This window comes from Rhea americana, unplaced genomic scaffold, assembly GCF_003343005.1.
Source record: "Rhea americana isolate MKP2758 unplaced genomic scaffold, rheAme1 scaffold_116, whole genome shotgun sequence".
Taxonomy (NCBI): Eukaryota; Metazoa; Chordata; class Aves; order Rheiformes; family Rheidae; genus Rhea; species Rhea americana.
In genome coordinates, this window is record NW_028185217.1 from 2,250,917 (window position 1) to 2,275,878 (window position 24,962).

At 37.2% G+C, this 24,962-nt stretch overlaps 1 protein-coding gene across 1 annotated transcript in view; it reads right to left on the reverse strand.

Annotated features, from left to right (window-relative positions):
• Positions 1-2,197: 2,197 nt before the first annotated feature.
• LARP1B (La ribonucleoprotein 1B) overlaps positions 2,198-24,962 on the reverse strand; it is a 36,766-nt gene continuing 14,001 nt past the window's right edge. Inside the window, exons 5-19 of the mRNA XM_085318157.1 lie at positions 24,270-24,416; positions 22,676-22,819; positions 22,255-22,423; positions 18,493-18,637; positions 16,169-16,343; positions 15,226-15,398; positions 14,356-14,727; positions 12,528-12,651; positions 10,524-10,738; positions 10,013-10,119; positions 9,391-9,548; positions 8,831-8,975; positions 6,255-6,364; positions 5,898-6,025; positions 2,198-4,166 (exon numbers count right to left, since the gene is read on the reverse strand). Coding sequence (XP_085174283.1) covers positions 3,924-4,166; positions 5,898-6,025; positions 6,255-6,364; positions 8,831-8,975; positions 9,391-9,548; positions 10,013-10,119; positions 10,524-10,738; positions 12,528-12,651; positions 14,356-14,727; positions 15,226-15,398; positions 16,169-16,343; positions 18,493-18,637; positions 22,255-22,423; positions 22,676-22,819; positions 24,270-24,416 — 2,555 coding nt within the window. The 3' untranslated portion in view covers positions 2,198-3,923. The remainder of the gene's footprint in view (positions 4,167-5,897; positions 6,026-6,254; positions 6,365-8,830; positions 8,976-9,390; positions 9,549-10,012; positions 10,120-10,523; positions 10,739-12,527; positions 12,652-14,355; positions 14,728-15,225; positions 15,399-16,168; positions 16,344-18,492; positions 18,638-22,254; positions 22,424-22,675; positions 22,820-24,269; positions 24,417-24,962) is intronic.

A 24,962-nucleotide genomic window follows, 5' to 3' on the forward strand; every position in this document is an offset into this window, starting at 1 on the left:
AAGGCTTATTTAAATATGGAAAAAAAAATTAGTAAATCCTTCTACTGATTTCTAATTTATAGTTAAAGGTGAATGTTTACTAATAGTTGTCCATAGATCGGTTTTAAAACAACTTTTAATAGCTCAGGTGCCAAGGTTCGTTTAAGTACAGGATAAGAGCTGTTTGCCTGAAAATTCAAAAGCCACCTCAAACTGAAAAACAACAACAAACACTGTAAGTGCCCCTGCCCCTTTCTTTCGGATTTTTTTTTCCCTATAACTGAAAGTAGCAATGTTTTACTGACTTGTCAAATTTTCTAGGTAACTGGGCAAAATACCATGTAAGCACCTAAGAAAAAAGCCTTTTTGGAGGTGTGAAGTTCTGAGGGCAAGTCTGGATTTGTCACACATGGCCACAAGCACTCAATTACAGTTTGAATAAAAATTCACTTCTCTTGACTGACTGTGGCACCCACTTCAAAAACACAGGAGTGAAATCACTGTTGTTTTTAGGTGTTTGAGGGCATGATACTTTTTTTGTAGGAAGAAAAAAAAAAAAAAAACCCTCATCACCTCGGAAGGTACAAACCCAAGACATTACCTTAGATCTGGATGCTTAGATTTCCTTAAAATGTTAAGCCATTGCTATTTAACCTGCACTATGAAGTTTCTTACTACTTAGGTCAAATAACAGTAATACCTGAAAAAAGTAAAAGCTGTAACTCCAAGCCCCCCACCCTGTGGGGTGGGTTTTTGTTTGCTGCCTTTTCACACATGTTCTGTAATCGYGCTGAAGTTCTGCAGGGGAATTTGTGGAAGTGTAGCTTCCAAAGGAACTGTATTCCTCCCCCCTGCCCCAAACACACACAAACTCTAGGATGAAGATAGCAGACAAGAACRCTTTCAGACATAGCAGTGCTGTGGGATTTCTCAGTAAGAAAGAGAACTTCAGCTAATRTTTAGTCTCTTCCTCAGCCTGGAACTGAGGAAGTAGTTTGTCAGCTCAGAGAACAGCAGTGATGCCTGAAGCGAAGTCTGTGCACAGCACAGGCCCTTATGAGTACAAACTGGTTCTTCTTTACGCTAGTGCCTTCTCAGAGAATATGGACAAGGCACTCCAAGGCGTATCACCCACCGAAGCCCAAACTCCCATTAAACTGTGGAAACAATCACAGTGCAGATGGGGTACTGCTACTCATTATAAGAAAAAAGAAGTCTCCATCAAGAACAAGAGAGATCTCAATTCTTCACTTCTCTCCCTAAAAAGCCTTTAAAATCCAGTATTCTGAGCATAACTAAAGAAAAAAAAAATCCYGATCAGTGAATTTTACGCTTGGTACAGTTTTGAAAAAGTAGTACAATCATTTCTTAGCAGAATAAAGAGAAAAGACAAACTCAAACTAAGTTCCTTATTAAGAACACAGAAGCATTTCTAGACATATAAAAAGGTCTGAAACTTGCTGAATATTCAGTAATAGACTATTCTTATGATTGGTTGCATTCTAAGAGATRCAAACTGAAGGTTGGATTGAATGGACATACAGCCACCAGAAAGGATGCTGGACACTTACAGCCCTGCAACAGATACGCCAGATACTGGAAGGTGTGTAACCACTTGGAGCCACATAGTGAAACCAGTTTATTGGTCRGCAAACTCTTTTGGTTTTATTCTGAAATTAGATGTTTTCTGTCTCAGCTTAGGATAGTGAACAGCAGCACAGTAACTCATTCTTTTCAGCAGTCTGCAAGGGCAGCAAGGAGGGAGGGAGCAACATCAGGCCCTTGTGAAGTTGAAGGGGATATTCTTAAACCTAACCAGAGGTGCAAACAGGCTTTGGTGATTTTATCCACCTAAATCAAAGGACACTGTTTAAGCAACTAGCCCTGCAGAGAAGTCTGATAACAGGACAGACAGCAGGGAAGGTATTCACTGCCTTCTGCCTATAGCCATATTCATCACTCATTTGTCAGATTTTGCTTTGAAAAATACCCAGTTACACAAAAAAACCAGTATCAAATCAAGCTGCCTCACATTCCAAAAACCCACTCCAGTCTAAACCGCCAGCTCCCCTAACGCACCAGAGCAAACAGAAGTTTGCACGCAAGCCTGCAGCCTTAGACTCTTACCAGGTTTTCTTCACTCTTCAAAATAATTAAGTTGATAACACAACACTATTAGGGKTTTTTTTGTATTTTTATAAAATTTRTAAGATATCACAAAATTACACACACACACAAAGCTAAATATGCACACGTTTCAATGAAAAAGTGAAAGGAAATATGTTAGGTCTATCACTTCTATATACAGTTTCAATCCAAATTTACATTTGCATCATTTTCTTGGATAGTAAAAGCATGGATCAAATACAGAATTGAGATGCTTGACTTCAGCASCTTTAAAAGATGCTACTTAAAACATTTATATGTGCTAGTTCATTTTCTGTTTGAATAGGCCACTTGTAAAAGGCTTTTTTTTTAATTGAAACTGTACTAACAACTGGGAAGGCCACTGCTAATACATGTTCACCTACAAYGCAAACATTCATAATTTGTTCCATTGAGATTCACAAGACAATGACTAAAGAATTAATGGACTTGATTTATAASAACTTCTGAAATCTGATAAAAATTCAGAACTCCGTATATGGATGTTCAGTCAGTTAGGACACCTTTGAGGATTAAGGCATTGGTGTTAGACATAACTTCTARTAAGTTAACTTTACAGTTAACTGAAGGCTTTTCTGCCTTCTGTTAYTTGCAATAACAAAAAGCTGACATTATTCTTACCTACCTTTGGAAGAGATAATTATGCGCTCAGTTCTTTTGAGTTTTCTAAATCAAAGTTAGTAAGAAAGTGCAAGGTACAAACATACCTATTTTTCAGCTACAGAAATAAATTTGTATTCAATAACTACATTCAGTGAAACTACTTCTAGATCTGTTTAAAATTATTTACTYTTAGCCAGAGCAATTTAAAAGTAGAACATCATTCAAATATTGCAAAATAAAGCAAAAAATACAAGTTTAAAAGGAATAGTTTGTTTCCCTTCAAACTAAATTTTATTAGTCAACATAGGGGGAAAAATCTTTTAAGAAGTTATATCTCTCCTGTTAGAGCACTTTACAACCATAAAAATTCAAATCAAAAAACCTCTCAAACTGAAAGTATTTTGAATATTGTTTGCTGTTCTAACAACCTGCACAAACTGCAGATACTGTATGTTAATTCAAGGGTATGCAATCAACAGATCCATTTTCCTCTGTATTTTACTGTTGCTTACATTCCTATTAAGAACCATCACTGAAGGAAGTGTCTGTAAAATTATCCCATTTATGTCCAAACTCCATACACTAACTATGGAGGCCCTGAAAAAAAATATATATATAAACTATGTCTTTAAATAGAATCCAGAAATGCAGTTTTATATAGCTGCACGTTCTTGTATGCTTTCACACAAAAGGTACATACTTTTTAAAGTTACTTATTCAGAAGCAAACCAATCACATAGATCCTTTCTTTACATTTAAAATTATATAACCTTTTTGGCTCTGATAAAATACAAATAATGGGAAAAATCTGATAAAGAAAGCACAGTAAATAACATGAATGTATCATACCTTTCTTAAGAAACATGAGCTGAAATGTAAGGCATCCCCAAAGTATTTTTTGCATATGTACGGAATGCAGTTTTTGTAAACAGAAGCTTGAGGAAAGCAACACTGAAGCCAAAGAATATTCCCTAGGATCCTTCTGATGATCCCAAAATCAAGAACAGCCCTCCCAAGGTAAGTGTTTTGGAACTTAATCTTGTGAAAGAGAAAAATGCAATCCCTTTGTCTTCCCAGACATTTTTAATCGCATATAGTTTGGTGCCCCTTGAAGATCTCCATGTTAAAATAACGATGCAAAAGTTGATTCGCAAGGGCACCAGCTTGTCTTCAGTCTATTTCTCTGGTATGTCACTTTCTATTGATTTCGTGGCAAGGTTGTTCTGGCCTAGGCCGACAACAGGCTGTAGAGTGTTCCCGCAGGTGACACTTCCCAGCACGTGGGACTGATAGGCAGCCGTGGGTTTAGCTGCCAGAAGCGTTTTAGAAGACGAATTCGACTGATGTCTGYGACGACCCACATCCTCACCTGTTGCAGCAGAGGGTCTCTTTCTGCCACATTCTTCACTAATAGGAGGCTGAAAACAAACATTAGTAGCTGGTTAAGATTTTTCTGTAAGATCAGGTATTTACCTTTTTACCTACTTAAAGCAGCAAAAAAGAATATTAATTAATTAGGCCCTTAATTTGGTGTGCAGCAAATAAAGTCTCCGTGAGGACAATGGCTGTTACAGTTCAGTTATAAGCTGCCAGCAGAACATTAACTATCTGCCAAATTCTTAAACATAGTAGTGTAGAAGGCATGTGTCTCACTAGGTGATGAATAGAGCTCTGCAGTGAGTAGAAAAATCCTTCCAAGTCCACTTACAGCATTTCATATTATTAGATCAGTAAAGACTTTCCTGATGTATTTTTTGCTATTTACTGTATTTCACTAAACAATGAAAATGGATCAACATTTATGTTCTTATCACCATACCTCAGCCTCATACTTTAGTTTGCAAAAGAATGTCTAGAACAAAACAATGCATTTTTCATTTGCATTTTTGTTTTAATCATATTAACTTTCTGGTGATTGACAGGATTTGTAAAGCCTTGTTTTTGTGAAATGAGGTCAGAGTCTGAAACTAGGTAGCTGGGTAGATGAAGGGAGATGAAGGGAGAGCAGCAGATGTCCACTTTGACTTCAGCAAGGCTTTTGACACTGTCTCCCATAACATCCTCATAGGCAAGCTCAGGAAGTGTGGGTTAGATGAGTGGACAGTGAGGTGAGTTGAGTTGTGATCTGTGGCACAGAGTCTAGTTGGAAGCCTGTGGCGAGTGGAGTTCCCCAGGGCTCAGTACTGGGGCCAGTGACCTGGATGAGGGGACAGAGTGGCTCCTCAGCAAGTTTGCTGATGATGCCAAGCTGGGAGGARTGGCTGACACACCCGAGGGCTGTGCTGCCATTCAGAGAGACCTGGACAGGCTGGAGAGCTGGGCAGAGAGGAACCTCMTGAGGTTCAGCAAGGGCAAGTGCAGAGTCCTGCACCTAGGGAAAAWTAACCCTAGGCACCAGTACAGGCTGGGGGCTGACCTGCTGGAGAGCAGCTCTGCAGAGAAGGACCTGGGAGTGCTGGTGGACAACTGGGGCATAAGCCAGCAATGTGCCCTTGTAGCCAAGAAGGCCAGTGGTATCCTGGGCTGCATTAAGAGTGTTACCAGTCAGCTCAGGGAAGTAATTTTCCCCCTCTACTCAGCCCTGRTGAGGCCACACSTAGAGTACTGTTCCAGTTCTGGGCTCCCCAGTACAAGAGAGATGTGGAGCTACTGGAGAGAGTCCAGCAAAGGGCTCTAAGATGATTAACGAACTGTAGTATTTGTCACACGATGAAAGACTGAGAGGATCTGGGACTGCTCAGTCTGGGGAGAGAAGGCTGGGGGGGGGATCTTAATGTCTATAAACATCTGAAGGGAGGGCGTAGAAAGGATGGGGCCAGACTCTTTCCAGTGGTGCTCAGTGACAGGACAAGAGATAACAGGCACAAACTGAAACACAGGAAGTTGTCTGAACAAAAGGWAAAACTACTTCACTGTGAGGGTGACAGAGCACTGGAACGGGCTGCCCAGAGAGATTGTGGAGTCTCCATCTTYGGAGATATGCAAAAGCCATCTGGACACGATCCCAGGCAACATGCTCTAGGTGACCCTGCTTGAGCAGGACGGCTGGACCAGAGTATCTCCAGCCTTGACCATTCTGTGAAACACTACCTTGCTGCAGTAATACTCACACAGCAAATATTTCATTTAAAATGGGCCTCGAAACTTACGTCAACTCTGAAGTCCTCCAGTTTTTTGAATTTATTAAGGTATTCTTGTAGTTTGGGATCAATGGCTGGAGTCTTGTATTGAGAGTACTTTAGATAAGCCCAAAATTTTTCTAGTCCATATAGCTGACCTAGTAACAGAAAAAGATGATTTTACAGAGTTACGAAGTTGGGTTTAATTAGTTATCTAACTGTTCACTGGTGACTACCTATTAAAGAGAATTATAAGCCAAAAGGAACGCTGAAAAGAATATACATGTATCTCGGGTGATTTAGATAACAAGTCAGTGCCAAGGATTTGGGATTACCTCTCAACTGAAGTTACTATGGTGTGAGCAATGACTGGCCTATGATAATTACCAGCTTCATAGTCCCTCTTTGTTTCTTCTTGGAAGTCCTTGAAGATTTCTTGCCTGAATTTCTTTTCTAGGCCATAGCTGTAAAATCTAAACAAGCATTCCAATCCATACCTGTAAGAACAAATAAGTATGGAAATTTTATGCATACAATTATAATTACTCAGGATAATGCTAACTTTCAGTCTTACCCCTTGCATTTATTAAGTGGCATCGTTTTATTCTTTCTCACTCACAGAAACACTTCCTTTTCCCATCCACTTTCATCACCCTATTGCTCTGAAACAGTTATAACAGCCAAAACTGATTTATGAAAACTATATTTCTCACAGCAGTTTCAGCTTATGCTCTATGCACACTTTACATATATACAAAATGGAAGACAAACGCCTTCATGTTTGATATGTTTGCATATATGAATAGTTTCAACATAAGAACAGGCATAATCAGACTGGTCAGTCTAATCCATCATCAGGGGATTAGATTCCCCACACTCACAGCCCAGGCTTCTGGCTCAGCATTAGTAACACACCGGCCTTGGCTGCCCCTTTGGCACTCAGGCACACAACACCGAACAGCAAGGAGCTTCGTAGCTCMAGCGCTTCAGCAAAAATGACCTCCTATCGTTTGTTTTGAATCTGGCATGTCCCAGCTTCATTTCATGCCCATCAGCTCTTGTAACAGACAGTAAACAACTCATCTCMATACACCCTGTGCTCCACGCAGCCGTCTTACACACCTAAGTCATTCGCTCCTGAAGTCACCTCTCCTCTAAGCTGAGGAGCGCTAGCTAACTTCATTATACCTTATATAGAAGCTGGTCCCTACCCTTCATCAGCTTGGCTGCCATACTCAGAACTTCTTCCAGCTCTACTCACACCTTTGAAGTGTGGAAAGGCACTGAAAACTGTTGCTAAAAGTTCATCTCTCCCCCTTATTACTGGCTTCTTTTCACTTCTGGACCAAATGCTTTGCAGAGTAATCTGAATTCTTAGCAGGTTAGTGCATGTATATAGTCTGACTTGGGCAGCCAGGTGAAGATTAAAAACCAAAACAAAATTAAAAAAACCCAAAAAAGCAGAAATGCTTTTCTAAGCTGGCCCAGGCAGAATGTTGCTTTGCTATGACTCTCAGTACCTAGGCTACCTGCTAGATTTCTGTATAAYGCCAAATTGTATCACACACAAGCATGCCTTTAATTCTATTTGATGGCTGATTTCCTTCAGTCAAAGGATGACAGACAGTATTATGAACATATGAAATAAAATGAAATTGGGAACCTTTAAAATCAAGGTTTGACCAGACAGTTAATACAACTTTGAGGAACATTTGGTCTGGGGAATTTCCATGTATTAGTTCCAGTTTCCTGGGGTTTAAAAAAATCTCTCAAAATGAGATCTGCTAGGTCTAGAACTACATGTACCTTCTTTTCCTGAAGGTGAAAACCGGACTGGATTGAGCAAAATGTTTTTTATTTTTACTACAATGGGTAATGCATAGGCAACATTTGAAAACAACCAAAGACTTAAGTTTTTTTTTTTTTTTTTTTTTTTTTTATTTTTAATGTTTGTACATTTTGTTGGCTTGCTCTGAAGTCCGTCACTGAGCAATCCCTTGAAAATTTGCTAAACTTCCATTCCATACCACCCACATATCAGATAGTATAGTTTTTTTCTCCTTTTTTATGCCAGCCCAATGTTCTAGTGGCACTTATTTGAAACATTGTTCTGAAAGATCAAATAGACAAAAACAACATTTTTTTCTGGAAGAATCTGAAATCAACTTCCATTTAGTATACCATGCCCTATACTTTTGGCAAAGATGGGGCCATAAGAATGAACATAGCTAGGACATARCTTCTGTTCTGCCATTCATCTGATGTTGCCTTAGTCCCATTAAGAGCCTTCTGAAATTTTTCCTGGTAAACATATCCTTGGATGATTACAGAGCATAAACAAAGCAACAGAGGTACAAAATTTTATTTAAGCTACCTCTTCATCCTGAGGACCATTACTCTGCATTCTCAGRAAACATATCCAAACTTCAAGCCTCAGTTGGCATTCAAAACGTTGAGCTACTCTGTCTCTTTGGTCAAGAGAAATACAGGGGAAAGAAGAGAGGGCAGTGGATGGAAAGAGGGAACAAAAATGACAGAGCGAAATGGGAAGTAGTAATTTTCATTTTGATTATTTTTCCAGTATTTTTGAAAGGCAAGYAGCTTTTTGAACAAGTCTAATGAGGCTAGGAATGTCCTGACTTACAGAAGTGAAATCTTACAGGTACAGTAGAATTGACTTCACACAGCCAACAAGTCAAAGTTGTTGTATAACTCTGATTTCACAGAATTTAGGACAAATGATAAGTAAGGAAATATTATGTGTTCAGCTATTTATCTGCAAAGCGTGAATATATAAAAAAACAGACTTTTTTGATATTAAAATAACTTGTGGCAACTACTATTTTAAGGATACTAGACAGTCAAAGCTAAAACTAAAAACCATTCACTTCCGATTATATGTAAACTTCATAATCATTAGTATAAACTCAAATGGTTTTTAACTTCCTGTAAAAAATTAATACCTGTAGTGTTCTTTTGCATCATCCAGAGCGAGCTGTCTGAATTCATCATACATCTTCTTGTTAAAGTGATCTCTGAGAAAAAAGGACCAGAAACGAAAAAGTGTGTTCATTTCCTGGGACTGGCCAATTCCCAACCGTTTCCTCTCTAGAGGGAAGAAAAAACAAACAAACAAACAAAGCTATTTTTAATTTTACAAGTAGGATCTTTTTCAAATGCTTTTTCATTAGTAGCATACATGCAAGATATTCTAGTAGTACAACTTTAAACCTTCCAAATATATTTTAATAATAATTTCAGAGCTGAAATTAAGTTTGATAGTTAATAAAGTAGCTCCTCTTAAATACAAATACTAACGCAGAAAAGACTGTGGCAAAGTATCAAAGGTTTTGAATAATATCATGGAGTTCAAAGTTGTATGAAAAGCAGAGTTCATAAAATGTAGATATAAAACAAGTTTTGTTATCCTTTCTTAGAAAGAATTAAGGATGAGGACCAATACAGAGAAAAACTATTATTAGGTAACAGGTGATAACTCCCAGAAACACTTCTCTTGTCTCACCCATTAGACATCTTCGATGATATTTGTGGTACACCTGTTGTGTAAAGCCATTTTCTTTTAACAGTTCATGGGAAGGATGCTGAAACTTTGGAAGAGAATTGGGGGTACACTCGTAACCTCCTGCTAACGGAGCTACTTCTGAAGGCGAAGCACTGGAACTGCAGAAGATAAAAACAAGTATTTCTGTCCTATAAACACTGTGCTTCTTCAGAATCAATTTCTGTGCTAGAGTTTCAAAAAACAACAGGCAGTTTTGGACGATGATGATTAAATGTTAATGCTGTAATGCACGATTTTGAATGAAAACTTAAGAGGCAAATGAAGTCACTGAAGTGAACATYAGTACCTCAAATAATATTAATGCTATTACTTTCTAGATCAACAAAAAACACTGAGTATAGGCAAGTTAGCTTACTTCCAAATGGGCTTATATTCTTTTCATTCTCTTGAAATCTTAAGTTTCCTTTTTTGTCCCGTTTGCATTTCCTCCTCTGCTGTTTCTTACTTCCATTATATTTATAAAATTCTCACTTATTATAGTAAAATTCTCCATTAGTAGCAAGAACTAATGACCTTGCAATAAAAAATTTCTATGACCAAAAGGAGAAAAATATATCTATACCTCACAGAGGAAGTTCTTGGCCTGTGGTCTCTGGAATCCATCACCCAACCAACATGACATTCTAATGGTGGGTTTGTACTGTGTCGTGTTTTTCTTTTTCTTGGAGTCTAAGGAAATAAATTAAGTATTTATTTCTCTATTTTGATTTCACTCATTTCTCCCTTTCAAAACAAAGGTCTAGAAGTTTTATATTATATATAACACATTATGAAGTTACAAAGCTCCAGCTTCATAATCTAAAGATTAATCTCATCTAACCAATTCAAAAGCTTTAGACATTATACTTTTTCCATCATGGGCTTTTAAGAGACGTTACAGACAAAACTCAGATACCATTTTTGTAGAAATAAAAGAAAGAATGAATATGGTAAATTGTTTGAAGATAAAACCAATTTAAAAAAAATGTGTTTCATTCTTGCCTTTTCATTCTTGTCATATCTGAACAGACAGAAGAGTTTTACAGGCTTACATTTTATGCTTTTAAAAAAAGTGTTAAAGTCTGTCTGTTTACCTTTACATCAATGGATCTTGCCTCTTTAACAACAGGGTAGAACCTTGGTGTTTTGCTGGGATCCTGTAACCGGGGGGTGCGAGGTGTCCGTGGGATGAATGCGGGGTGAACATGGGGAGAATCTGGTACTGCTGTTGGTAGTGATCGAGCCAATGGTGCTGTTGGAGGTACTTCTGCACCACCAACCAGTTTAAAAGTCTGCTCATCTTTTAAATCTGTAAGCAAGGCAGGGGGGAAGGGGAGCAAAAAGCAAACTATAAGAACGCACACAAAATAAAAAAATCAAAACAAAACCACACACCCCAGCAACTGTGCCTCACTCACTTTCAATCAGCGTTTGAAAAATATGAGATCTCTGAAAGATTTGCTGACATTGATAATCTGATCTAATATCAGCATGAATTTAAAAGCTTTGTTTCTAAAAGCTTCCATTAAAGCAACCCAAAATAGTGGAGGAAAAAAAAAAAAGAAGAAAAAAAGAAAAAAATGACGACATTCCCACAGAGCTTCTATAAATACTTATTTAAACAAGAAACATTGGTAGAATTAAAAAACATCAGCACTGATGTATGCGGGCTGCTGTCTCTCATACTTTTTCTCCTGACCTTAACTCAAAACTAAGTGTTGCCTTTCAATGCAGTGACATCCACCCTGTCTTACCCATTCTGCATGCCATTCAAAATTTGCTTGCACATTATTATTTTGGTAATTGTGGTTATAAAATGCATTTTAAAACCTACAGCAAAAGGCTTATAAATCCAGTCATAGCAGCACTTTTTCTTAAGCATTCATACATATTTAAAGGTTTTACTAATTTTAGTCTTAATATTTACCTTTTTATTTTTTAGGGCAATCCTGACAATTTTAAGAATTTGCTTGTTTCTTTTAAAAGCCAATTACACCTTCCAAAGTATGCAACACTAATAAAATTTTTTCCTTCCTTAGACCTAATCACAAAAAGCAAATACTTCCCTACTACTAACTACTCACACTTCTACAAAGCAACACAACAGCCTCAGAGTTTTCCAGCCCCCTGGCTGGGGCATAAGCACCCTAACCCCCTCATCTACCCCCCTCCCAATCCCTTGCTTCCCCACTCAGTGATCATGTCCAGCCTCAGGGGCTCAGCATAGCCGTACAGGCAGTTGTGCCAACATGCCCAAGGGGAGCAGGAGCAGAAAATTTAGAAGTTTTTGAAAGAAACTTAAGATTTCAGAAGGCTCCCTTAATATTTAGTCTCCTAAAGGCCTGTATCACTTTAGGTCAACTACATCCTTCCTAGGGGAACTGAATCAACAAAGTACTTGGTGTACAAAAAGTACAGACAGACTGCTCAAAATGATGAAATAGATATTTCAGTATGCCTTTGTCAAAATATTTAATTCCTCCTCTTACCAGCTTCTCTTTTAGTTGTACAAATTCTTGTGTATTTACAATAGCAAAATAATGGAAAAACATATGTGAAAAAGTGTAACTACAATCTTGCTTTTCTGTAAGCTACTGGGGCCTTATTTTTAAACTACTTTAAAGACATTATAGCATACATCCTAGTAAATGTTGATAGCAGTACATAAGAAATATGTCCAAAGATAAGATTTGTGATTTATCASTAATGTTATGATACAAGTAGAAAATTCTTCTCATCTCACTTCCTCCTCTCCCTGTTCTCTGTCTCCCCGTAGAAAACATTTCATAACTATTACTTTACATATTGCAATGGCAAGTTACACAAGGCACCTGATGTTGATATCCAGTAACAACAATACAGAAGAACACTGCCTACTGATGCTCATGCATATCCTGCAAAGTACTGAAAGGAATTTATATTGCTTCCTTCTAACGCAGTGGAAACTATGATATTGATAAACAACTGACCATTTTGCAGAAAAAAAGCTCCTCAGATTGCAGATAGAGCCCAAATTAAAATACTACAGAAGGCAAGGAAAAAAAAGGGGGGGGGTTCTTTATTTCTAGGATTCTAAAGATCAAATATATATCATTTACCTTTCTGTAACTTTGAGGGCACTGGAGCAACTTCTTGGGTTGGATCAGCAATTGGCTCAGGTGCAAGATTATCAAATTCTTCCTTACTAATGAGATTTAATTTCTTAAAGTTTTCAATCTCTTGCTGAATTAGAGAAGACAAATTGTAAACACAAAGCATGATAATATCATCCTGAGGAATGGCTGAATTTTGTAAGAGAGAAAAAAAGCAAGCTGGAATTCACACACAACTAACCATATACACAGCCAACACAGAATTATTTCAACCTTTAAAGAATATGGAAGGAATCTTTAGTACACATTTAAAAAAGTTGCCATAAACAACTTAGTATATAACTTTCTAATACAATTTAGACTGTGTTAGCTGTTAAGAAACAGTTATGCAAATAAATAGGCAAGTGGAGGCAGATGAGACCATCTACATGTGATTTTTCATGGAAGACCAAGACCCTGCCAAGCCCCAAACCATCTTCCTTCTGCAGTGAGCACGACAAGGAAGGTGTTACCAACTTCAGAGAGCAGAAGGAGATGCCTCTCTTTATTCCTCAGACAACATCAAAAGAAAAGCCAGTACACATAAATAAAGTGCTCAGCTATATTTTCTTAAACTTAACTTTTTTAACATAAACTGGTAAAGAACTGAGTTTTCCAAGATGAGTGACACCATCTCAAATCCTTCGTGTCCCTGCTCAAGTGAAAGTGTGGGGTGGGATGTATATGCACATGCAATGTGCATGGAAAGTCTTGTTTAAATCATGGTCAAGAACATCGCACCACCTGCTCCACGTACGTTCTTCTCTTGTCAGGTACTGCTGCCCACGGCCCTCTTCCAGTTACCTGGGTTTTTTTGGCAGCTTCCTTTGTAATAAAAACTCCATGTTTTGAATTCTACCTTCATTTCTTGTCCCCATTCTCAACATTTCTATCTTTATCTGCTCCTTTTTGTACACATATGTTCCACTGTCCTATAAGCTACTTTCCCCTTTTCTTCTACAACCCACCGTTGTCCTTATGCACAAAGCCCGTCCCCTACACTACTTACCGTTTAGAAAACTTTCTATTTCTGTACACATAGTATGTGAGTTCACTTGCATAAAAGACATTATTTTCAATAAAGCAAGAGCAGTAAGTGACGTAACTGCAGAATTCTCCACAGGCCCTGTACCTACAAAGTGCTGAAGTTTACTAACCTGTTGTCAATTTTACAGCTGCTTGGTATTAAAAAAAAAAAAAAAAAACACATAAAGCTGTCAATCTCCTCACAAAGTTTGAAAGCCTCAAAGTTACAGACCTGTATACAGGCTAGGAATTGAAAGGATTTCTATAATAAAACAAGATGTGCAATTTAAAATTTCATTTACCCACAAAGCTATCATTTTGACAAGCTACAAGGTGAACAAAACCTGAAAATAACAGTGATTTTTACGGAGTTTATCTTCCTCTCTTTTTAGTTTCTCCCAAAAATATGCCCCCTTTCCAATATCAGAGATTTGCAAATACTGTTAAATAAGCTATTCATAGAACAAGAAAATACTGAAAAAGTTGAACTATCACCAAATCATTAAAAATATCTTTTTAAAATACGCATTCATTGGGTTTGGTCTGAATCTACAACAGAATGGAAATTTGCTAGTTCTACTTTCAACTGCTTACTGTATCATCAAAATAAAAAGACTCCAACTGACATGTAAATTCAACTACTGCTGTCAACTTCCTTTCAAAAATCTGTAGCAAATACGAATACACCTAAGATAATTTAAATTAATTTTAGAATACGTTTGGACATGGTTTTAAGGTATGGTTTAAGGTCAAAAATTAAGATAATTACCTTCATAGTAGCATCATTTTCACTCTGCTCCATCCACAAATCCTGTTCATAATAGTACAAACCATCATTAATAACTTTAGCAAGTTCTGATGTAATTTTTGCACGGGATACATGGTTGCCAGTACGATCGCCACCAGGATGTTTTCTCATATATGGTGGTGTCTGTGTTACAATCAAAATCTTGTTTATGTCCTGATCATCAATTTCATAATCTGAATCGCTGTCTGACCAATCAGTAAACTTATTCTTACGACCTTGAATTTGTTCCATCTCTTCATCAAACAAAAAATCAAGTTCCTCTTGTTCTTGTTCTTCTAAAGGTGGAGGGGGCTGCTGTTGATTTGATGTTTGATCAGGTGTAGGAACACATTCCTAAATAAGAAAAAAAGATGTATTTTGTATTTGAATTGGATAATGAGATTACCCAAATAGAACATTATAGGACATTTCCAATAAATGAATGTATGGGAATTAGAAATGATACAGCCACTTTCAAATATTTATCAAGCTTACAAAGCTTTAATAATTCTACCAAAGCTTTTAGGACAATTCTCACACATGACAACAAATACTTCAGTAATGAACAGGTACAGCTCTCCCTCACAGGAAAGGGAAAAAAAAAGAAAAGATGTAAGGATATATTTCCTTTTCACTTCAGTGAGTCTTGAATCAGGACTTTAAATGCACTTAATTATTCTAAATCTGGATAGGAGTGAAAATTGAACGTATTAACTGTATTGCACTATCAAGTATCACAGATATTAGTGTGAAAGACATTTTACAGTACATTCCAAAAGTAGGTAAACAATAAAAAAGCTTTTGCATTTTTTCTTTAAATTTAAACTTAACTGAAAGTTGTTTTGATTTTACCTTTGGTTTGACCGTGGAAGGACGATGCCTCTTTTTCACTTCTATCCAAGGTTCAGAGTCTAGATCAGGCAAACTGGTCGACAATCCTTTAGACATTGTCTGAAAATTACTTGTGTCAGTATTTTCCTTTGGACTCAGTGGGCTTCTCATTCTTGGAGAACTTGGTGCAGACTCTAACATTGGAAGACAGTACTTCAGATCCTCTTTTTTATTGCTCCATTATTTTTTCCTATAACTGCAGCTACTGTTCTTCTACCTCCATGGTTAAACATGACATTGATCAGCAGAATTTCTTCTAATTTTTAGGAAATCACTTCTCACAGTTCACTCAATATTTTAGGGAAAGATCAGTTTTTGGCAACTTACTTACATGAGAAATGTCTCTAACAGTCTGAGAGAAATTATCCGTTATTCAGAAGACAAGAATAGCATCATTAAGGACGTGTCTTCTCCACACTGTCCTCCAATTCTATGGATGGGTGCCTAACTCAGTCTGCTTTCTTCCCACTTATTTCCTACCAGCTTTTAAGATTTACTTGCCAAAGATCGTCAGCAAAGCCATCTCCCGATTAACAGTGTGAATGAAATTCCCATCCAAAACCAGGATGCATCAAATAGCAACTGAGCGTTAACTCTACAAAATGAATGTGATTTTATGACTAACTTAAAACAATTAATCATATTATATTAATAATAATGAAGGACAGTAATCCATCACATCCTATTCTTGAGAATACTGACAGCCGTAACACATAAAATACGTTTTTATCTACAGTCACACCAGTGACTGYGTGAACTGACAATTGCAAGGCTGACAGGCTTATCAGCTGAATAAACCATAACCACATGTATAGTGTATGTTAAGAAATCAGTATCACAAGTATCATTTCCTAAGTTAAACACACAGACCTAAACTTATGTTTCTATAAAATAAATCCTTTACCAGTAAGCGAGCCAAAAGTTTGGCCTGGTACAAATTCTGGGCAATTGATGAGCTGAGAAAAGTCAGTTCGTGGCAGATTACGTGGAGGCGGCCCTGGAATTGGCCATTTTTCTGGATCAACCCTTCTCCTTATCTTCTGTTCCACAATTTCGACTTCTGTACTATCCTGTAGGGCCTGTGTGATAAGCATATTATAACTTTGAAATGTTATATTATCCAGCACCATTCTCTCCATGGACACAAGATATTCATCTCTTTATACAATAATTCAGAAAGAAATCTGAACTTCCGTGCTTTTTCCTCCAAACCACTACCCAAAGGGTAGCTAACCTTTTCCTTCCGAGAACATCCATTCAAAAATTTTTCACTGGATCAAGTAGGCCCACCTCCAATTTTCAATCTCTTGTGTCAGAGCACCAAATCCCTTTCCCTCACCTTCCTATTCATATTATTGTCTCTTCAAGTCAAATGTCAACCCCTTGCATTCCTCTTCCTTTTTCTCCTTTGTTCTAAAGCAGGCTAACAGCCACAGCGCAAGTATTCATTCTGTCTGATGTTACACGGAGACCAATACAGAAAGTAAGATCCTGAGACACTCCACACTGGGACATTCCAAAGATCATAGGGAGAAATACGAGTTTATCCTTCTTTGTAGCAAAGAGTTGCTCACTAGACAGCACAGTTCATGTGAGACCTTCTAGTCTAACAAGGATATACGCATTTCCGAAGTAGCAAGGGAACTCTTATTTCAATTAAGAAAGGTATTTTAGATTGTCTCTTAGAAAATGAGGAAACAGTAAGTTTTGCGGTCAAAAATGAAATTTGCTTGGACTTCCTAGATGACTTCATAAGGGAAACTGGGTGTAAAATCTAACATACACTAGAACAGTAAGCCCAGGAGTGATCCAAGATCAGCACTCCAAAGTTGCTTGTGATAGTGTTTTCTGGAGGGCAGCTCCACCTTGSGGGGGGGGGGGGGGGGGGGGGGCACTGTTGACAAAAGCTATTATCTCCACCAAACACAGCCTGAAGGGTTTAGAGACAGACAAAAGTCTGAAGGGTGATTACTACCCTCACGAAGACCATAAATTCAGCCAAAGAAGGAAGATTTTTCTTACAGAACTTTAGTGTAAGTACACAGAAATATTTTTTCCTTTCATTGCCCCATGCCCCATCAAGGCCTCTATAGTTTTGTGTTGCCTGTTTTGGGTACCATGAATAAATGCTTCAGGTGTTCCTTAACCTGGCCTGATAACTGTGTAACAAGGCATTCCTCAGATGAACAGTACATCTAAAAAAGGCACATAAGGCATCTTAATGAGTCCCCTAGTTCTCCCAAATATCCTCAATTGAACCCAAAACATAACAAACTAAGACCCTATTTTGCCTGAACAGGCCACATACAAAACACAATCTAAAGGATCAGACAACAGATTATATAACTGAGAAAGGCTTACTGTTTTACAGTAGGATAATGCATGGTCAAAAACCATAGTCATAAGCTGGAAGAAAATTAAATTGTCTCCCACCAACCTCACCAGCACCCAAGCTGCATTCCTCATGACACTGACACCTGAACAACCTGCAGTCTTGGTGACTCTAAACCACAATTTCCAATTTCCTATTTTGGATCCATGATGTCTATATATCCACCACTCACATCAGCAAGCAACTACAGAACTGCAGAGTCTTAGAGCCATGCAAGAAGGGTGATACCTCAAATATATGCAATATCACTGCCTCTGGTCAGATCACTAATACACTGCAACAGCTTTTAGTGCCAGAGGCAGAGAAGTGCCCTCCCTCCCCGCAGCAGCAGTATGGCATGCCTGTATACCTGGCTTAAGGACTGAGCAACATACAGTGGCAAGGTCAGCAGAAAGTTCAGATTCAYCCTTTTAGAGGCAATGGAAAGCGCAGAAAAGGGGCCAAAGAGCACGTATGTTCTACAGAACTGTTTTCCACTTTCTTGTTTGCCAACAGGTTTACAATTTGGTTAGTCCTGCTGAAAAAGTCAGTCTGGACCCAAGGAAAACAGCAATAATTGCCACTGTGAAGAGACCTGAGCATAGCCCAGAAACTCATTGTTGAGAGAGATCATTTCAGCTTTAGAAAGTGTAAATTACATTGTAATTTAGATAAATACCCATTTATCCATAAAAAATCCACCTTGTCCCTCTATAGTCTATTTACTGGATTCTTGTCATTGCAAACAGATTTTTCTTATTAAAGAAATTATTAAAGAAATCAGACTTATTACATTTAAGTGACAGCATAAAATCAACTAAGTAAATTTCTACATACACACATTTGAATTATTTTACCTCCAAAATGAGTGTAGCATTTGTAGTCAAAGCTTGCACCCGATGGAAGCCAGCAATCAATGAAATGGGTAAAAATCCTTGTTGGTCCATCTTTCTCCTCAGAAAGAAGTCTCTTTCCAAATTTTCTGTGCTAAAATAGTACTCACTGGAGAGAGATACATGCAAATATGAGCCCATTATTGGTTGAAGAAGATCCTAAAATAGTAACCTACGTATTGCTTGTTAAAGTTTTCCATTTAAATTGAGCATACTTTGCTATCAACAAAAGTGTTCTTTCAACAGGTTTGTTATTATMGGAAAGAATTATAGAACAGCAGTGCTCAGTATGTTAGGAGTGACTTATGATCCAGTATCAACATTCACGTATATGAACTGCATAAGGAAAATCTATGCTCAATTTTTCTTTCACTTCTCACCCTTTTTTACTTACATGAACGGAAGGAAAAAATATTCTGTTAGCCTCCATATAAATGGAAGACAACAATTGCTTACAGTCAGGGTGTAAGTTATYTCTCATATAACAGTATCAGTCCACAAAACAAAAATAACTTTTTTTATTTTTCATTAAACTTGGCCAAAGGGTTAACAGTTTGTGGTGAAAGGTAAACTCCAAAAAAATGAATGATATTTAGTGGATAAACAGAAGAGGCATAAGGACCACTTCTGACTCTGAAAGGAATCTGAAAATACCGCAGAACAAAAGATATGAGGAACAAAGAAGTAAAAGAAACACAAGTCATCTTAAACAATGAAGTTAAAGTTACAGAAAGGCAAATCTTAAACAATGAAGTTGATGTATGAAATGATCCTGGTGTCAAGATGTTTCACACTAAGTGAAGCAAAACAGAAAGGAATTCAAATCATGATCTGTCATACAAAGCAATGAAGCCAGAAGACATCCTATGAAAAGGAATGGAAAAACAATTTGATTATGATGTTTAAAAAACAGGCCTTTCAAAGTCTGCACATCATACCACGAGTTTGCATATTAAATCCAAGTAATACTACTCCCTGTCAGGTTCAGAAGAACATAGGCAGTAAGGAGTTTAATGAAGGGCAATTAAAATTCCATGGCAAAGAGACAGATGCAGTGCATAATAAGCAAAGAGAACATTAAAATGCTGAGGGAAAAAAAAGGCCCATGCAAATATAAATGAAGTTAATTTTAATTTCAAAGTATGAAATGCTAAGAGTCCCTGCTGAAGCTGGGCTCACAGGAAAAGCTACCAAAAGGAGAGCACTGTGACGCCATCACTGACCCAAGGAGAAGCTTGATACTGTTTCTCTCTAAAACTTTTGATAGCTTAGGAAATAGGAAGCAAAAGCTCTCTAAGAAATTCTCAGCTCCAAGACAGAATTATTACAAAAGCCTCAAAGCTGGACAATAAGACATATGATAAATGAAACCACTCTCAGTAAATTGGAGCAACTGGAGAAGAGAATAAGGCTTTCAGAGAATTAAGCTCCTATTCAGAGCTAAGTTAATTGATCAGTGAAGCAACTATGCACAAAGAGGAGCCAGGTTTCTTTCAAGAAAACTCTCTATATAGTTTTGAAATGCTATGTTTCTCTTCCTCTCCCAGTCCAGAAGATAAACAAGTACAAAAGCCACGTACCAGCACTTTACTAATACTACCTTTGCAATTATTCAGTACAGGTAAAATCTTGTAATGATTCACSGATTCACCTAGTTAAAAACTCCACAAACAGGAATGGGTAATGACTGAAATTGACTCAAACTGCCTCACCTGATGTCCATCACTCTAGAAAAGGGAATTTGAAAGACCATTAATGATAAACGAAGACTCTGCACAAGTTTGTTCCACGTAGAAGAACAAATCTGAAACCTCCCCACTGTTTTTTCTTTATCGTTTTCCCCAGTCTTTTTACTTATTTTTCAATTGATGCAGACTTGAATGCATGACTAGAGTTTGTTTTTTTAAGAAGATGAGTTCAATGGAGTTTTACTATATGTTACAAATTGAAGAGTTCCTAAGCACTGAGACACTTTTCGGGCCAACTATTTCAAATGAGAATAAACAGCACTGAAGATATCTTTAAGTGTAATACAGATATTCCTCCTTCCTCACACATCAAGCTGTTTCTTGGGACAAAAAAAAAATCTTGCTTACTGTAATTGCAAATYAACTCAGTTGCACGTAGTTTCTAAGATTTTTCCTAAGAAACTGGTAACTAGTTCTAAAATTCATCAATACACTAGCATGCAGAACAATCTTACTCCTCTAACATATCCTCATTTATCTTTGACTCTGTAACGAACTCAGAACTAGCAGAGTAGCCTCATTCTGTATATACGTTCATAATTTAGTTAAAAAAAAATGAATATGCCAAAGACGGCAGACAGACAAAAACACCTCCTTTTAGAAACTAATAGGCAACTGATTAATAAATTTGGTTTCCCATCACTTTTTTAATGCAATAAAAGTGAATAGATAACAAAAACACCATTTTTTCAAAAGGAGTACAAAAATTGCGAAGTTATGTTCTAAACCTGCTCAAGAGTCTCTCTTGTGAGAACCAAACTCCATAACCCAAGCATCTTAGGATTCTCCATCAGATAAGCAACCAATGACTCTGTTTAACCAGCCACGCTAAGTCTTTTATGAACACCTGCCAACCTCTTGTTGCTAAAATAAAATACAAATATAATCACAAGTCAGATGTGACCAATGCTGTAACTGACATTTTCTCAGCAGAGCGGGACATCATCATGTCCTACCTTAGAAGGTCTGGATTCTACACTGCATGCCCAGAAATCTGGCCAACAGTGGAGTGTCTGTGCTCCTCCCTCACTTGTCTGAGGACAGTGCAGGCCGATTATCCTGACATGGGGGTACATGTCCACTGTCAGGTCTCATAAGGGCCTGGCAGCAAGAGTAACAAAAAAGACTGCAATAGAAGTTTTGAAGTTGATAGCCACATGTCAGATACTTTCTGCCCTTAAAGAGGCTTTTTTCTTCCTTTTGCGTCAACTGTAACAAAAGAAGCAAGAATAAAATAATCAAGTTGCTTTATGGAATACAAGGGCAATAAAAATCCACCACAAAGGCATCACAGAAATGCCACTGCAAGTATAGAAGATGAAACATCTGCCAGTGGTGGAAACTGTCTTTTTAAAATGAGCTAGTGGGTTCCAGGCCCTTTTTGACATGCCTCAGGGTGACAATCAGTCTTCTAGATGTTTTCTCATTCCTTAATGGTGTACATGAGAAAGTAAATATTTCAGATTATTGAAAAATCAAGTATCATTGCAAAACTTCTCTCTTTCTTTCAGTTAGATGTTTCAGGTGAAGCACTCTGAAAACATAAAACTAACAAGACTTCTCAAAGCGAAATTGAGAGTAAATAAGGGAAACCTCTAGCTACATTACCCAGAGAAGAGCTTTACAGGCAAACAGACTAGCAATACTCAAAAACACAAGCACATCCAAATCTCAGCCACATGACAACAAAAAAAGAGGGCTAGGTACCATAAATAAAGCAGGTATATGAATTAGAGCCAGACTACAGCACAAGATGCAGAACAGCTTCCTTAAAAATTCCACTTTGCAATCACCCAGTTTTTCCACCTCCGTAGCGAACAAATTCAAACATATACTAGTAGTTGTCAGATCGAGAAGTTAAATTGAAATGTCTTAATCTTCATCAGTATATGGAAGAGTTCAAACACTATCTGAACTAAGTTACTTTATCTTAAATGCATCTCTCCGAAAATATACGTACATTAAGCAATCTACTTACATTTGGCGTTTAATGTATTCTTTGAGAAGTGCTTCATCCACAGAATACATCTGCACTCCTGTTCCATCATCATAGTAATACATCATAGTAGTGTTAACTTCAGGTTGAAATGGTTGGTCAGTTCTTTCACCATATAGTTCCTGATAACCAACTGAATATTCAAAGTTTACTTCAAAATAAAGAAGAAAATAGAATAAAAATGATGAAAAAATATTACAAGTTCAGCATACAAAGTATTTTAAGATAAAAACACAATACACATTGCTACTTACTGTTCAGAATTCAGCACCTGATTTCAAAGTATCTCAAGCTACTTAACAACATAAAGTAACAGGATATTGTTTTTGACTCCTATCTCATGTGTAAACCTTAGTATTAAACAGTTTTAAAATTTTTACTAAACATCTACTTCTTTGCATACTTCTAGGGTTTCCTCTGCCTCGCCCTCGGCCTCGTCCTCGGCCTCGTCCTCGGCCTCTGGAGAATCCTCGAACACTGCTACCCTCGCTTCTCACACTGCACACTTCATCATGATCATCTCTCTTGTCTCTATCACGACGCCAATCTTTAAGAAAAGAAGCACAACACTTGCAATCATAATTAAATAGCACAGTATAAAACAGTGCACAGAAAAGCATACATCTCTACTTTTTGAAATTTTCAGAAAGGCTGAAGGAAATGACACTGCAGAATATATAATTAACCTCAAAGAATCCCTCATGTACTACTGTTTTATTTAAGCCTGAAACATGGGGTGTTTTTTTTTTTTTTTTTTTTTTTTTTTTTTTTTTTTTTTTNTCCCCAGTTTTAAGAGCCAGCGTTTCCAAGGAGCATTAGAGGTTTACACTCTCTTTTCCACTGGAACTCATCCTGAACCACCATAGACTTGAGGCAGAGTTTGTTCTACAAGTTTCCATTCACTGGATCATGGAATTCCTGAGAAATATATTCTGGAAAAACGTGATACACTAGTAAAAATTTCAAATCTCCTTTCTATTCCTCATATATCTGTATCAAACCCATGTAACAATATTCTTAAAATGGTATCACAAACGAATCTGATCTCAGTAGTATCTAGCACCAATTATTATGCTGAGCAAACACTTGAACTGTTAATGCATATTGTGTTTCTAAAACTAAAATACAAATATATAAAGCCAGGAGATACACACAGACTAAGATTTCTGCCTTCYGACAAACAATATTCAGAACATCCAAGGATGTTATTTTACTATAAAGAATTATTCAGAAGCAGTACCAGCTGTTGCCTATTTCTCCCCCTTTGTTGTGCTAGTGATTACCTTTGGTGGGACCATGCTGAGAAACAAGGCCCACAATTGACAAAATTGGTCCAATTTAAAAGAAAACAACAACAACAACAAAAAAACCCCAACATCAGTAGAACTATCAAAGAAAAATTCAAAGTTCCATAAGCAATTGTGCTGGTAGCAACAAGCTGTGGTAATAGGAGTAGAGCAGGACAAAGCAGGTAGGTTATGAAGGTATTACAAAGTTTCTGTACTGTGAAACCGCGGCCCAAGACCTAGTAGGTAGCTATGAGGAGAAAAATACAAGGCTTTGGTTCAGAGCATCAGCATACACCRTAAAAACAGGTTGTTCTCAAGCTCAGTTACTCAGCAGAATCAAGACATTACAACTCTGATGAATTTCCTAAGAGGTTCAAAAAATATCTGATAGTAAGTATTTAAATAAAGTTTTCTAATGGAATAATTAACTTACAATAAAACTACAATACAATTTATTTTTTAGCAAATACTGACACTAGCTTCTCTAATATTGGCAAAGTCAAATTCCAACATGAATAGCCAATCTAATACCTACACATGTGGTCTTATCCATGGGGGTGGTGAAACAGGCTGGGGAAATAATAGCATTTTCAGCTATCTGGTCCCTACTATTTCTTTGTTTGAGCTGATGCTAATGTTCTATCAATAACTTTTAAGTTATCCTTCATTCGCCATAAAGAAAAACCAAAGAGATTGAAAACTACTTACTTCTCATCTCATTACGTCTGTTGTTATGAGATATTATTAACTTGCTTGTTTCTAGGTGAGATCTTGAGCTAGTTCGAGAGCCTGGTCTTTCTTGACTATCTGGCTTTACATCATCCAAATGAAGTGGCACCCATTTCTGCTTGTTACCTTAAAAACAGAATATTGCTCTTAACTGTAGTATTACTTGAGGATTCAGCTCTCTAAAAGATTCTATATAATAACTCTGCTAAAACCAGTAACAGTTTATGCCCAAAAGTTTGGAAACTAGGAGGAGTTTAACATCAAAATTTTCAGATCTCATAAATGACTGAACAATAGTAAGTGCAGTAAACAAGAACTTCTCAAACTGAAAGCCTGAGCTTTGCACATACTAAATGACGCTGAGCTTTTTTTATTTTATTTTCAAAGGTAAGCTCCATACCAGCAATTTACAGCCATGTAAGCATTAAATACACACGCACACACACACATTCGATGCTTACATGACTTTAAATTCCTCATAATGGAGCTTACCTTTGAATATATATTAAAATATATAAACATACTAAATTCATTACTTACATAAATAATCTCACATGTTGCATATGAAATGTAAAGGTGAAAATCAACATACCAGGTTAACCGCTAAAATGAAGATTTCAATCACAGATCACGAACATCTTCCTGAGAGCTCATTTAGTGGTACAGTTGTGG